At 38.8% G+C, this 16,824-nt stretch overlaps 1 protein-coding gene across 5 annotated transcripts in view; it reads left to right on the top strand.

Annotated features, from left to right (window-relative positions):
* LOC114648586 (PH and SEC7 domain-containing protein 2-like) overlaps positions 1-16,824 on the top strand; it is a 114,717-nt gene that overhangs the window by 81,097 nt on the left and 16,796 nt on the right. For all 5 annotated transcript variants that reach the window (XM_051936253.1, XM_051936257.1, XM_051936247.1 and 2 more), the window contains 5 exons: positions 3,124-3,236; positions 5,579-5,637; positions 13,825-13,914; positions 14,262-14,305; positions 14,401-14,573. In XM_051936253.1, coding sequence (XP_051792213.1) covers positions 3,124-3,236; positions 5,579-5,637; positions 13,825-13,914; positions 14,262-14,305; positions 14,401-14,573 — 479 coding nt within the window. The remainder of the gene's footprint in view (positions 1-3,123; positions 3,237-5,578; positions 5,638-13,824; positions 13,915-14,261; positions 14,306-14,400; positions 14,574-16,824) is intronic.

The following is a 16,824-nucleotide window of genomic DNA, read 5'->3' as shown; positions in this document are numbered from 1 at the left end:
TTCAATAGGGTACTTCATTAGTCCTTTTCAAGCACAATACATTCCAACTCATTTCCTGATTCAAAGGACAATGAGCCCTACTCTGAGACAGTTTTACATTTGCCTTACTTTTACTCCTGGGTGAAGCTTTGGAACCACACGAGAAGTCTTACATTGGCTAGATGGCCACCAGGCTAGAACTTCCACTAGCGGGAGAAAGAAATGTCTGAAGTGACACATTCTTCTAGTGCATGTCTTCACTTGGCTACATTCTTAAGATGGTAACATGGTCCCTTTGGTTCTACTCTGGGACTTTGTGCTACAGCCTTGTGGATTTGAAGAAAATGGCTGGCCTTCTGCTAGTCTTCTTTGTCTACACCCTTACAAGGGCAACATGGCCCATGCCTAATAGACTGGAAGCTAAAAGATAAAATGTTGCTATCTGCTAGGATGGAGTGAGGTGAGGTCTTGACCTTCGTGGTCTCTCTTTCTGTAATGGCTTCAATTAAATGAATTCAATGGAAGCCACTAAACCTGAAGGGATTTCCACCTTTTAGCATTAGCCTATAGACACCGGCATGTAGAGATTCACTCCTATCGGCAAGGCAGGGTTTGTTCTCTTTGTCTCTCTTTTGGCCCATTTTGGACCCTATCTTAATGTCTTATAATTCCCATTTGATTCTGAAATCAACAGCTGCCTTTGACAATATAGACCATGAGAACCTCATCTCCAAGCTGAAGCAGTGGATGGTCATCACAGGTTCAGCTCTCCATTGGTTTAGGTTCAGTCTCTCAGATAGAAGTTTTTTGTGTCATTATTGATGGTTTTACCTCCACCTCTGCCTGTTGCCCTCCCCTGGGGGGTACCACAGGGCTCTGTCCTGAGAGCTGTTCTCTTCTCCTTGTACCTGCTGCTGTTCGGTGCTATTTTCCGGAAACACAATATTACCTTTCATCTTTGTGTGGACGACTGTCAGGTTTATTTCCTTCTAAAGCTCCCTGGTCCATGCTCTGTCCAGCCCCTGCTTGACTGCCTTATTGACATCAGGAGTTGGATGGCATTACATTTTCTAAATTTTAATGAGAACAAGACAGAAGTTGTGCTATTTAGACCCAATGGCACCAGCGGGACCTCCTGCATTGACCTTTCCACTGTAGCTCAATATGAGAAATCCATGATCACAAATTTAGGTGTGAAAATGGATTCTACTTTAAAACTTCATAGCCATGTGAACGCAGTGGTAAAATCTTGCATTTTCCAGTTGAGGCGGCTGTTGTCTAAATACAACCTTGAAGCAGTGATACATGCTTTTATAACCTCTTGCCTAGATTACTGCAATGCGCTTCTTTTTGGAATTAGCCAGGACTCCATTGCTCGCCTACACCTGGTACAAAATGCCACTGCTCGATTTTTAACTGGTACAAGCAAGCATGAGCATGTTACAACGACTTTGGCTTCCCTTCACTGGCTACCAGTTCATTTTCGAATCCTTTTTAAGATCCTTGTAATTGTTTTTAAATTCTTTAATGGTTGTGCCCCATTTTATCTGTCGGAACTGCTGTACCCTTATGTACCATCTTGCTCTCTCGGGTCAGCAGACCAGAGACTTTTACTTGTTCCTAAGACACGATGCAAACTCTGAGGTGATCGAGCTTTTTCAGTTGCAGCTCCAAAACTCTGGAACGATTTGCCATTGCACGTTAGTCAGGCTCCTTCACTTCTACTCCGTGGCCTTTAACCCAGTATGATATGTTGACTGTCTATGTACTTTTTATCATGAATTTCTTCAGCTCTTATGTGTTTATGTGTTTCTGTTTCTTTTACCCTTTGGTTATTGTGTGTCTGTTATGTTGGGTTTTATTGTACAGCACTTTGGTCAGTCTTGATGTTGTTTTTAAAGTGCTTTATAAAAAAAATAAATCACTTAGTGGACAACCATCCAAAGGTTGTCATAATAAATTGGAAATAAGGAGATGAACTTGATGTGCTTCAGTAAATGAAACCTACATAGTTGGAGGTGTGGTAGACATGAGTGTATCAGGAAGTGGTTACGGCAGAGGACTTCTGTTTGCAAGGTTGCTGGTTCATTCCCGCAATGTTGACTCACGATATGACCTTAATCAACTCACTTTACCTGTCCAAGCTCCAGCCTATAATGACACTTACCATAAAAGGTTGATCGTTTTATCTGGAAGAATTTGGATGTGTTCTGATATATACTTTGTGCTCTACAATTGTGCTACAAAAGAAAAAAAAAACATAAACAACTCTTCAAAAATGTTGGCGCTCTTAAAATAGATTAAGTCTAGAAACATATCAAGTCTAGCCAATAGTGATGATCAAAATGATTCACACGATTTTGAATATCCACCGAAACTCAATATTTCACTTTACAAATAAATTTTCAAAATGAATTATGTTTCTCCTCCAGGAAAATTCATGCAGTTCACACGAGGTGAAAGAGTATTTTGTTTCTGTCTGGATGTATTTATATGCATTAATTCTTCATGCATCTGCCTGTCATTCAGGATTTAAATAAAGATCTCTAGTAAAAAAAGTGTGCATTCCCTCAGCTTGGGTAAGGCAATTGTTAGGTAGTGGTGGAGTGCTTGGCACTGGTTGGCAATTGTTAGGTAACAGTGGAGGGACTGGCACTGAGTACCTTCTGGGTGCTGAATTTTCATGTGGAGAAAACACAGTAATAAACATGATGGTGAGTTTTGGTGTGGCTTCAGGTGGAAAATACGCACCATTTCACACTTGTTTAAAAATGTTCTGCACCACTCCATGTTGATATGAATAAGGAGCATAATTTGAATTGATTTTACTGGTGTCAGATGGTTTTCATGCTTTATGCAGCTGCACAAATGAGCACAAATAAATATGAAAGTGTGACCAAGGCTTTAGGGAGCAATATTTCTTGCATTCCACCTAGAAAACAAAAACCTTCAAAATCCCCAAAACTCTTTAGTAAGTTTCACTTTTCACAATTGCAAAGTTGCCTGCCGAACTAATTTACTGTCAGTTTCATGAAACTGTATGCAAATCTAAACTTGATTTTCATTCATCACCACTTGCCCCCAATCCACCTGCCTCTGCCATTGGACCATACATGAAATGTAATGTATTATTTTGTTTTTCAGATCATTTTTGAAGGTGATGGTGCTGATTGGGGAGACCCAGGAAAGGGAGAGGGTTTTGCAGCATTTTGCCGTCCGTTATCATACCTGCAATCCAAACTCCTTCAATTCTGCTGGTAAGTGAGCTACAGCTTGTTCATAAACAGTGAGCTGTTAGAAATGTGAGTGTTTTGGAACTCAACATCAAAGCAGCATCAATCTGAATACCTTTAAACATGTTCCCACTCCTGTAGGCCTCTCCATGTCCATTCTAAATGCATCTGTTTAACTTTACCGCACAGCCATCACTTGTTTAATCACGTTTTGGACTTTACCCTGTCACCTGCCCCATACCTTGGATGCCCGTTCGTATGTTCATTTAGAGACGTAATCCTTATCTTCAATTAAATATTTCCTGATCCCACCTAGCTGCTTTGAGATGTAGCTCTTCTTGAATTGATTCTATTTATTAAGCCATTAAGTACGTCTTTGCTCTTAGGTGACATCCCATCCTGCCCTTGTACTAGACAAAGGATCTCCATTTCACCTTCCACTTGGGATGCCAGAAATATGAAGAGATCTTTACAATTTATGAACGAGGTTTATAAATTGACAAATGTCTACATTAAGTAACATACACTTTCTCTGTTGTGATTCAGACATGGTGATAGACAATAAACCAATTTAATTATAATTTATTTATAAAATAAGGATAATACTGGGTTGATATATGCAAAGCTAGGATGGAGCACACATTGGCCTTTGGGTCCTTGGGTGATAACTGGCGCATAGAGTGGTCCATCAAGGCTTTCAAAGGTGAATTACAGTCACTTCTCCTGATGACTAAGCTATGAAACATGCACCCAAGAGTATAGGATGTGCTAACAAGAGTGTCATTTAACTGTTATTGATACTGCATGAACAAATGGAGGGAGACAAATGCTGAAGGCTAGCTTGCTTTCTGAGAGAGATTCATATGTCCAGTTTTAGAACCATCTTTTGAACTACTTAGTCACACATTTCATTCCTCTGATCTGAAGGTTAAAGTGATAGTCACAGATGCCATGCCAAAGAAAAACATGGCAACATGTACACCCATAGATCAATTATAGGCAACACCCTAGCTCAGTGGTTCTCAATTTGTGAGGTGGGGCCCCCTAGGGGGGCATGAAGTAACAAAAAGGGGGGCGCGAAGATGTGAAAAAAAGAAAACAAGAATCGTAAATATGAAAAATACATCTATTGAAACCAAAACAAATTAACTTAAACTACATTCTGATACTAGAAAAATAAATATAAAGTTAGATAAATGTCGATAAAAGTTAAGTAGGTATAATAAAATATGCATCTATGATATATCATTAGTTAAAAAAGAACAAATTGGTATTAGTAGGCTCCTTTCAAAAAAACCTTAGGAAGGCGCGATTAAAACTGTTATGAAAACTCAGGTCACAAATACTTAAAGGTTGAGAAACGCTGCTCTAGCTAGTAAATATCTAATTTTTCCAGTCACAAATTTTCCTTAGAATTGATAGACAAGAAGATCCACATATCTTCGTCATTAATGTGCCTCCTGGCAACAACTGTAATTACCCTGTTTTCAACCAAACCATTTTACTCATTTACTGATGTGTATAAATAGACTCCTTACCTCTTCAACATAGCTCAGTCCTTTCTGTTTCAATTTTTTAATCCTTGTTTGTTTTTAGCATTCAGTTGTTTTTTTAACCAAGATTTGTTTCAGTGAACACTCTCAGTAAAGCTTCTGGTTCACCTGACAATTTCAGAAAATTCAGAATTTTCACCAGAGCTTGTTCATTTTAGATTGTAAACTATGTGGTTTCATGTTTAGTTTGAACCTGTTCTTTAATTGATCCACGTTTTACTTTGTCTCTTCCTATGGATATTAAGATTGCAAATATGAAGCTATCATACCATATTGAAATTGATTCTTATTTGAAACAAACTCAAACATCTTGTGACACTGGGCCTTCCACCAAAATATGATCTTCTGAGAAAGATGTTTTAATATAACGTAGCCTGAGATACATGTAGAATATCAGATAATTTAACAATTGAATTTAGTACTGCAATTTGATAAGATTTAATGCATCAGAATTTAGATAGATAGATAGATAGATAGATAGATAGATAGATAGATAGATAGATAGATAGATAGATAGATAGATAGATAGATAGATAGACAGACAGATAGATAGATAGATAGATAGATAGATAGATAGATAGATAGATAGATAGATAGATAGATAGATAGATAGATAGATAGATAGATAGATAGATAGATAGATAGATAGATAGATAGATAGATAGATAGGAAAAAAACCCAAAAGAAACATTTTAGCAATCAGCAAGAACAACCTCAAATACACAACAAAATTACAAACAAGAAGGAAACTTCTAATCTGGCAAAATGTTTATGGTGTTACATAGTGACCATAGTGTTGTGTCTTTCTTTCAGAGTCTGTCCTCACGCTCACTTGTGCCCTTATGCTGTTGAACACAGATCTTCATGGCCAGGTAGGAGAACATAACATTTATGAAATCTCTTGAGGACAAAATACACTATTTCAACTGCATCTAAGTTAACATGTTATTCCTTTTTGTGTCTTACACTTAAGTTATGTGGTAGTTAGCACATTTCTCATGGTTTTTCACTATGGATTATGTTAAACAGTATGGCAAGCAGTAATTTAGCTTCAGAGATCGATCTATCTATCTATCTATCTATCTATCTATCTATCTATCTATCTATCTATCTATCTATCTATCTATCTATCTATCTATCTATCTATCTATCTATCTATCTATCTATCTATCTGTCTATCTATCTATCTATCTATCTATCTATCTATCTATCTATCTATCTATCTATCTAAAAGAAAAGGGGGAAGAAAAGAGGGAACACCCGGAGTGCTTCCGGGTACGCAGCCGGCACATCCACCACACTGGGGAGTGCCGGTGGAAGATTGCCGGGGAGCACCTGGAGCACATCCGGGTGTGTATAAAAGGGGCCGCCACCCTCCAGTCATTGACAAGCGTCGGGAGGAAGGCAAGGAGGTAGCCTGAAGAAGGCATTGTTGTGTGGCCAGGACTTTGGGATTTGTGGGCACTTGGAATTTGTAAATAGTACGTATAATAAACGTGTGTTGGGTGACATGAGCGTGTCTGCCTGTCTGTGTTCGAGCCAGTCTCCACACTATCTATCTATCTATCTATCTATCTATCTATCTATCTATCTATCTATCTATCTATCTATCTATCTATCTATCTATCTATCTATCTATCTATCTATCTATCTATCTATCTATCTATCTATCTATCTATCTGTCTGTCTTATAGTACCTTTCTTTTCTGTGTATCTTTCTAATTACATTACTGGTGTATGTACATGAATGCCATTGTAAAGCATTATAAGAATATAATCATATTGTATACATTGTATATAATTGTATATATATAATGCATGCTAAGTGTACTTTTTATTTATTTATTTGTTTGTTTGTTTTGTATTATATTTTTGTTGTCTGTTTGATGGATACATTCATGAAAGAATGTCATCACGCTACGCACAGATGACAATAAACTTGACTTGATTTGACTTGACTTGGACAATACTACACTGAAAGCCGCGAAAAAACATTTATTGCAAGACAATAACATGTATTTCCAATATTTTGTATTAATTCCAGCACAACAGCTGCAACGTCTCTTAGTGGTAACGGATTGCCACGCAATCTTTTCGGCAATTATATGCATTTGCTCAGCGATAACTACAACATTTAGTTGCTCCGTGTTGAACCGTTACCACTAAGAGACGTTGCAGCTGTTGTGCTGGAATTAATACAAAATATTGGAAATACATGTTATTGTCTTGCAATAAATGTTTTTTCGTGGCTTTCAGTGTAGTATTGTCCACTCGATAGGAAAAGAGTTGTTAAATAATTTGGGACCGGTATTCGGAGGATTGCCTAAAAGACTAATATCTAATTGAAGAAAGCTTACACAAGAGGGCATGAAATATTCAGGCCTTCCTTTCAAATACAACATGAAACAATGACATAATATACCGCAGCATTCTAACTCCTTACAGTTCAGTGTAGTTCGGTGACTTGTCCCAGGTATACTGGGCACATGTCAGTAGCCACCCCTAGATAAGATGCCAGTCCAATGCAGAAGTAAGAATTATTCATGAATTTGAAATACCTGCAGATGGCACTAAAGAAATGTTTTTTAATATGACTAGGTTTGATGTGAAAAACGTTGAAAGTGATTGTATTCACACAACCATCTCAATATTTTTTATATGTTTCCTAATCATCACAGTGCACAATCAGAAAATTAGATTTTTGTTTTGTCCTTCCCCATTAACATCTAGTCACATCTGTTAGCTAAAGCAATTAAATTAAAACACAAGGATGTATTTACATCAGATTAAAATACAATTACAATATGCAGAAACACAAAACACTGTAAAACTACAACATAATATAATATTATCAAACCCACTTAGTCAAAATATTCCCAAAAATGGCCAAAATCTCTCATAATGAATCAAGATTCACTGAATACAAAATAATAAAAAATGGGAAGTTGTAGTGCAAACAATCATAAGATGTCACAAAAGTTAATATCCCACCACAGTGGTTGATATAGAGGGAAAACAGAAAGGGAGTCCATATTGTTCAATATATCACAGTTAGTGTGCAACCTGTTTCATCTTCTGTTCAAAGCCACGCAAGCTGCTAACTCCACGGGTGTTACTTAAGTATGACATAGAGAGCAATGATTTCTCTGTCCAATCCAAAAGCAATAGTTGCAGAAATATACAATCATCTGGGAACATCCTAGAAATACTGATGTGTTTCTGGAAAAAGTGTCCTTTCCTTCAAAGTGCAGACAGTCTAGAAATAAACACTAGAATGAAAAATGAAAAAGAGCAAGTAAATGTAATATCACAGCCATGGCTAGGTCACATTTAAATGTATTTTGAAAGAGTTAAATACATATGTAAATATGCAAAGTAAAATTTGATTTAAATATGAAAACTTCACCTTACCACACAACACATCAGCCACAGGAGCCACAGGAAGTGTTTTTTATTAAATATATTTAAGAGCATTTAAAATAGTGAACAGCTTTTCTGTTGATTCTGAAATATGTTAAGCACTGTTTCAGCTCTGCTTTACGTTTCAAGATCTATATGATTTTTCATTATAGACTAACACCACAGTGTTGAAGAAGCAACACATAATATATGGCAACCCATCTCTTTCTAGACCATTGAGTGCTGCACTTTTATTAAGCAGTATTGCAGCTCTATGCGCTCTTATGCACTGAAGCACTCAAAGCCACAGCAGGAAATTGCTGTGCTCTTTTTAATGCATATATTTTCTGTGGTGACCTATTTTAAAGTTTCAGTTCTATCCATTCATCATCGGACATGCTTAATTCATTTCAGAGTCTTAAGGGCTGCAGCTTATCCCAGCAGTATCGGGCAGAAGGCAGGAATCAACTCTGACATCACAGAGCTCATTCACACACTAACAGCATCATGGATAAATCAGACTCTGTTCTGGCAGCAGCATGCACAAGATGGATCCAGCCCTGGACAGTCTGTTTCATGGTCTACTCATGCACACACTTACATGCACCCTCACACATGGACACTTTGGGGCTGCCATTCAACCTAACACACACGTCTTTAGAATATGGGTAAAACAACAACCGAGCACAAGATATTAACCCACAATGATGGCTTCATAACGCAACAGAACTAATCATCTTTTTTATTAAGTAAATTTACTCTTCAAGGTGTGTAGCAAAGGGCAGCAGGCTAGGGCTGACCATGTCTTGTTCTTGTTCTAACTGGCATAAAACAGAGTAAGATTTTAATTAAACAATTGGGTGAAAAAGGCTTCATGCCAAGCTCATTACCAAAAAGACTAAACCAAGCTGTCATTATTCCTTAATCATGAGCCATACATCGAATTTATAAATATCAAAGCCAAGGTTTCATTAAATCAATTGAATGTATAGTTCTTTCTATCCAAAACTCAGGTGATTTGGCATTATGCATGGTGTCTTAAATGTGTTGACGACGTCAGGAGATAGACAGACAGACAGACAGACAGACAGACAGACAGACAGACAGACAGACAGACAGACAGACAGACAGACAGACAGACAGACAGACAGATAGATAGATAGATAGATAGATAGATAGATAGATAGATAGATAGATAGATAGATAGATAGATAGATAGATAGATAGATAGATAGATAGATAGATAGATACTTTATTAATCCCAATGGGAAATTCACAAGATCATGGAAGATGGAATATCATGGGATGGAATATCGTTGCAAAAGGCACACTATAACTCTAAAATGGTGGTACTCATAAGAAAACAAAGCGGTGTCGCATTATAATAGTAAAAGAATTCCAAACTGTTAAGAGGAACATGATAGAACAACAGGTTGGACTGAATACAAGTCCACAAAATGACACGCTGACAACATCAAGTTCCTTTACGTATGAGTGATCGCAGACAATTTTGTAGGAGAGGGCAAAGTTTTCTGTGAACCACTAAATTAATGAATGTTCATAGAAACCAATATAACTAATAAGAAAGAGAGATAAACTGTTGATTATAAAGGGCATTTTTTACAATAAACATCTCAGTTGGTGATAATATACTCCAATAAACAGGTAAAGTCTAAGATTGCGAGGTTGAATAGAGAAGACTATAATATGCATTACTTGATCTACTATCATGGCGACTTAGGTGTGCACCCAGTGGCCCTGCTCACGAAGAGGCCTTAGCATATGCAAGAGACAAAAATGCTTAATAACAGGAAAAGTCCACGTTTTCATTTACAGTACAAGCGCTCGCTACAATCTGCCATACAGCACACGCCCCTGACCCACTTCGATACTTACAATTATAAAACTGTCCAATCAGAAATAAATAAAATCATGAGTCTGAGCTTGTAGAAATTGGTGGGACATGGTCAGAGCAGGAGCCTCATTTCAAAAACTGCGTGGATTTGAGCAACACAAAATGCAGCCGTATTACCGGACAGTGTTTTGTGATGTTTAAACTTTTTGCTGGTGTTCGTTTTTTTTAAATTTTTTGGATGCAGATTCAGAATAGGGCGGCACGGTAGCGCTGCTGCCTCGCAGTTAGGAGCCCCAGGTTCGCTTCCCGGGTCCTCCCTGCGTGGAGTTTGCATGTCCTCCCCGTGTCTGCGTGGGTTTTCTCCGGGCGCTCCAGTTTCCTCCCACAGTCCAAAGACATGCAGGTTAGGTGGATTGGCGATTCTAAATTGGCCCTAGTGTGTGCTTGGTGTGTGGGTGTGTTTGTGTGTGTGTCCTGCGGTGGGTTGGCACCCTGTCCGGGATTGGTTCCTGCCTTGTGCCCTGTGTTGGGTGGGATTGGCTCCAGCAGACCCCCGTGACCCTGTGTTCGGATTCAGCGGGTTGGAAAATGGATGGATGGATGGATTCAGAATAGGAGGTCTCAATGTGGATAGTAAACTCTGGATGCAAATGTAACAGAAAAACTTTCAGACAAAGCAATTACTAATAGGAAAGGTTTGCTGTGCAGTTAAGAGGTAAAAGCCAGCAATGCAATATGATTAACATTTTTGTAATTTCAATCCAAATACATTAATGCAAAGACAACAATACTAAAAAAATATACATATACAGGTATACATACACAAACATATATATATATATATATATATAGTCACACACGTGCGACTAGGAGGGAGCTGAATAGACCAAGTGGAGATGAATATCTGCCAGGCCAAGGGGTGGCAGTGCACTAAATCTACCTCTGTTATATATGCAGGCCAAATACAGGAAAACCTGCCTGATTCAACATCACTTCCAGTTCCGGTGCCCAGACTGACGTCACTTTCGGTTCCGCCACCCAGACTGACATCACTTCCACTTTTCGGCTTATAAAGCCGCCATCTTTTCTTAACCTGAGCAGTTCAATCTGGAACTCCATCCATGCACATCAGTGCTTATTTAAAAACACTGTTTTGCAGCCAGGGATAATATATGCTGGGTGCAGGAATGACAAGTCTCAAAAAATAAAAGTTGGGATGCCAACCAGGTTGTCCTGTTTAACTGAAAACTTCAATAAAAAACAACACCTCTTGGCATCTAGGCTTGTTGCCGTCTGACTTTTACCTTAGCAAAAGGTTCAATTTTCACTGCAGGTTCAGGGTCTATTAGTCAATGGTCACAAAAGAAACCTCCTTCCAGGCAGCTGAGGTTCTTATAGCTGGGGAACCCATTGCATACCTCGACAAAACCTGTGAAGAGATCCTCCAATGCACATGCATGAGAATTGTGCATGTGTGGCAATATATGCATTACAGGCTCTGCTGAAGTATATAATAACCCACCGGGACAAGAGGGGGCACTGTTGATAACATTGTCATTTCCTTATTTCTCCTCAGTGTCGAGAAACTGCCTAGTGAGGGCAATTGAATCTGCCTCTTCTGGTTTACCCTCCATAAAAGCACTGGCTTCCCAGAAGGATGCATTGTATTGGCAAGAGCTACCCACCGGACAGAACCTCCGAGCAGACTGACCTTACTTGTGGCTAATACCTATCTTCAGCCCAGAACCCCATAGTTTAAATAAGCCAAAAAGTGTTTCATTTGTTTTGAATTATTAGACATTAAATGGGACAAACTGGTTGGCGCCTTAAATTTTTCCTTTCATAACCTGTCATTTCTGCACATGCCCACAATATATATATCTTATATATAAACATCTATGCATGGAAGTGTGTGTGTCTGTCTGTCCGGCCCTGGTGGCTCTGTTATCTTCGATTAGATTTAAATCATGCCAAGGTGCCCCTAAGTTAACAAGTCAGAAGAAGAAAGAAGTGTGAGGCCACAGCATGAATCATAAAGAAGGCAACTCCGTCACCAAAGTGAAACCGCCTAGGAAAGAGAAACTCGCTTAGCCGCAAATACACAAGTGAGGCGAGCACATCAGCAAAATGAAACCTCCGAGGAGAGAGAAACTCACTGAGCTGCTAATAGTCAAGGGAGGCGAGCATGTTGGCAAAACGAAACCTCCAAGGAGAGAGAAAATTGCTTAGCTGCTGATAGTTAAGGCAGGCGAGCACATCGGCAAAATGAAACCGCTGAGGAAAGAGAAACTCGCTTAGCCGCTAATGCACAAGCAATGCGATTGATTGAAATGCCAGAATCCATGATATGCCATGGTTCCATTGTTAATGAAATATTTGGAGACAGAATCTCTAAGGACATGGCACAGGACATGACACAGTCCTTTGCCAAGCGAGCCATTCTGTGCCCAAAAAATGATGTAGTTGAATGACTTCACAATCAAGTAATTGGCATCATTGATGGTGAGTATATTACTTATCTAAGTGATGACTCCATTGTAACAGAGGATGATCAGGAAAGACACAACTTTCCTGTGGAGTTTTTGAACAGCATTACACCGTCTGGAATGCCAAATCATAGTCTTGCGTTGAAAGCAGGATGTATTATTATGCTCCTTCGAAACCTAAATACAAAGCATGGACTGTGTAATGGAACTCACTTGGTTGTTACAGATTTGAAACAAAATGTAATTCAAGTGGAAGTTCATACTTGATCAGCTGAAGGTGATACAGTGTTGATTCCTCAAATCGATTTATATCCATCTGAAACTGGACTACCTTTCAGATTGAAACGGTGACAGTTTCCCGTAAACCAAGCCTTTGCAATTAGTATTAATAAGTCACAAGGTCAAACATTGGATTGTGTTGGAATTTATTTGCCAGAACTGGTTTTTGGGCATGGACAGATATATGTGGCATTCTCCACAGTGAGACAAATGCAAAGTGTTAAAGTAAAAGTAGAAGAATCCTCAATTCAGGGCAAGTTGATTAAAGATTGCGACAAGGGTTTTATACAGAATGTCGTTTACTGTGAAGTTTTTTAATGTGTAAGACAGCAAATGTAAAACCTGTGGGGACAATGCAAATAATATCTACCTACTTAACTGGTCCAGTGGGACAACATCAGAGTCAGATCCTCATCACTTGCCCAGAATAGTTCCTTTCAATTACCTGACATCTCTGCATTTCAATTTTTTTCTGACTATTTCAATAGTTTCTAGGAGCCCGGGCTTTTTACAGCATGGGCTTACACAGCTTATATATTATATATTTATATATCACAACGTTCCCTAGGGCAGTTGCCTTCTCCCTCTTACCACCCCATTGAACACCCAATTTGTTATTGAACAGAACAGAAGGAAGAATTAGGGAGAGAGGTGTCAGCCAGCAACCAGTAATATGAAGGAAAAGGTCCATACAATGCTTAACCACAGCGTCCAAGCTGAACTGTACAGCCACCAAAAATATATTGGACAAATACCAGCACAGCTAAGGGGCCTTGCGTTTATGTTCTGTTGTTTTTGATATTTCTAGAGGTAGCTCAACCCAAAATTCTTCAGAAAAGAGAAATCAACGAGTCCAGAGAGTCTACTGTAATGTCTTTTTCAGTGTGAGTGTGTTTTCCATCCATCTCTGCAGATGGAGTAAAATGGCTCCACCAAACAATTGATCTGAGCTGGCACAATTTGATCATTTTGTAAATGGTGCAGTTTTGTCATACTAGTCCCCAAACTACAAACTAACATTCATGTTTATCCACCTGCAGAATCTTGGAAAAGCCATGACCTGCTCTAGTTTTGTTTCAAATCTCGATGGGATGAATGATGAGGGAAATTTCCCCAAGGACCTGCTAAAGGTAAGAACCTGTCCACTATGTCTCACTATACTGCATTTTTACAGCATTATGGGACAGGAAGTCTCTGCATTTCCCATCACTTTAACCTTAAATCATCCTGTTTCATGGTATCAACCTAATGTCTGGATCATGTCTAGAAAACTTTATGTTTCACTTAAGAGGAACTCTTTATTTTATCCATAACTCCTGCTGGTCAATGTTGAAGATGCAGCTACCTCCCGTGCAGACACTTAAGAATTCAGTAATCAGTGATAAAACCATGATTAAGTTTGACACCATTAGGTAAATATTTGACCCTATTTTGAAATCCCCCAATTTTAATATGAGGTAACACTTTTTGATTTCAGAGTTTATATAACTCCATAAAGAATGAGAAGCTTGAATGGGCCATGTAAGTGCATTTTACTTGCTTTTGCTTTTTTCATTATGTTTCCTTCATATTCTATATAAATTGTATGAAAAACCTTTTGTGCTTCTTGCCTCCAGTGATGAGGAGGAATTGCAAAACACTTTGATGCCACAAGGAGAGGATTCAGTGGATGGCCTGGCGCGTAATAAAAGCAACCCCTTCCTGGATGTGGCCCATGACCAGAAAGCTAAGGTGTACAAGCAGGGCTTTCTGACGCGCAAGGCACATGCAGACATTGATGGGAAAAAGAGTAAGTGGTTACAAAAAAAAAGAAAAAATGGAAGGCCATTTTTGTTAAATATATTTTAGTTTTTGCATCTTTGATGTGAGAAAGTTCATCCTTGATAATATTAAACTAGTATAAGAAATCACAGTTAACACAGAAAGACCATGCTTAGCACTGTTAATTGATTCTGGAGGTTAAGCAATTGAGTAAATATATCATAAAATGTATAATCATTATAATAATAATATTATTAATATTATAACCACCCTTTCCTCAGCAAAAAATGATGTAAATAACATTTTTAGACTGGTAAATGCCCTGTTGTTTAATATTGAACTCTTCTGAGGGACCAAATACAAGGATATTTTTGGTGACATATTTGCAAGTGACACAGCGGCTCATATAACATCTCAAAGTGTCTATTTAAGGAATGTAATTCTCATCTGTGAAGTGAGATGTGGATGAATACATTTTCAAACCCACTTTATCCAGTTCAGCATCCTGGCAGCACTGTTTAAGATTTAAAAGGTATTATTATTATTATTATTATTAGGACTAAGAGGAGGTTTATGGATGTGGTGAGAGAGGACATGCAGGTGATGGGTGTAATAGAACAAGATGCAGAGGTCAGAAAGATATGGAAGAAGATGATCTGCTGTGGCAACCACTAACGGGAGCAGCCGAATAAATTATTATTATTATTATTATTATTATTATTATTATTATTATTATTATTATTATTCCAAACCATTGAATGGGATTCCAGGTCACAGAGGGCCTAACCCTGTTCTAGCAACACTGGGCTCAAGATAGGAAACAGCCCTGGATTGGACATGAATCTACTTCAGGATGTGATGATTATGATGATGATGCAGATTATTATTATTATTATTGTCATTTTTTAACCCATTTAATCCAGACCAGGGTCACAGGGGGGTATAGGAGACCACCCCAGCTAACATTGGGTGCAATGCAGGACCAAGTCCTGGACAAGTCTCCAGTCCATCACAGGGCAAAAATACACACACACACCAAACACAAAACACACACTGCAGCCAATCTAGTGTTACCAATTCTTCTAACCTGCACGTCTTTGGACAATGGGAGGAAACAGGTGCACCCAGTGTTAAACCCATACAGACATGGGGAGAACATTCAAACTCCACACAAGAAAGACCTGGGACACAGACCCTGGTCTACTTACTGAAACACAGCAGTGCTACCACTGTGGCACCCTTATTATTATTTTTATTGTTGTTGTGGTTGTTGTTGATGTTGTTACTTAAGTTTATCTGCTTACCTGGCAAAGGTCATCCAGAGTGAATGCAGGAGAAAAGTGAGCAATGACAACAGACAAGGCGGCCCTGGCAGGGATGAAATATATACAATTTAATATTTTCTGTTCTTTTGGCCTTTGTAAGTTGTTTCTTTCACCTTGTGTGCCATTGTTGTGTTGTAGCCTAATAATACAGTGCATCCGGAAAGTATCACTTTTTCCACATTTTGTTATGTTACAGCCTTATTCCAAAATGGTTTAAATTCATTTTTTTCCTCAGAATTCTACACACAACACCCCATAATGACAACATGAAAAAAGTTTACTTAAGGTTTTTGCAAATTTATTAAAAATAAAAAAACTGAGAAATCCCATGTACATAAGTATTCACAGCCTTTGCTCAATACTTTGTCGATGCACCTTTGGCAGCAATTACAGCCTCAAGTCTTTTTGAATATGATGCCACAAGCTTGGCACACCTATCCTTGGCCAGTTTCGCCCATTCCTCTTTGCAGCACCTCTCAAGCTCCATCAGGTTGGATGGGAAGCGTCGGTGCACAGCCATTTTAAGATCTCTCCAGAGATGTTCAATCAGATTCAAGTCTGGGCTCTGACTGGGCCACTCAAGGACATTCACAGAGTTGTCCTGAAGCCACTCCTTTGATATCTTGGCTGTGTGCTTAGGGTCGTTGTCCTGTTGAAAGATGAACCGTCGCCCAAGTCTGAGGTCAAGAGCGCTCTGGAGCAGGTTTTCGTCCAGGATGTCTCTGTACATTGCTGCAGTCATCTTTCCCTTTATCCTGACTAGTCTCCCAGTCCCTGCCGCTGAAAAACATCCCCACAGTATGATGCTGCCACCACCATGCTTCACTGTAGGGATGGTATTGGCCTGGTGATGAGCGGTGCCTGGTTTCCTCCAAACGTGACGCCTGGCATTCACAACAAAGAGTTCAATCTTTGTCTCATTAGACCAGAGAATTTTCTTTCTCATGGTCTGAG

The sequence above is a fragment of the Erpetoichthys calabaricus genome, chromosome 1 (assembly GCF_900747795.2).
Source record: "Erpetoichthys calabaricus chromosome 1, fErpCal1.3, whole genome shotgun sequence".
Classification (NCBI taxonomy): domain Eukaryota; kingdom Metazoa; phylum Chordata; class Cladistia; order Polypteriformes; family Polypteridae; genus Erpetoichthys; species Erpetoichthys calabaricus.
Note: the sequence above shows the minus strand (reverse complement) of the source record. Positions and strands in the feature narration are given on the sequence as shown.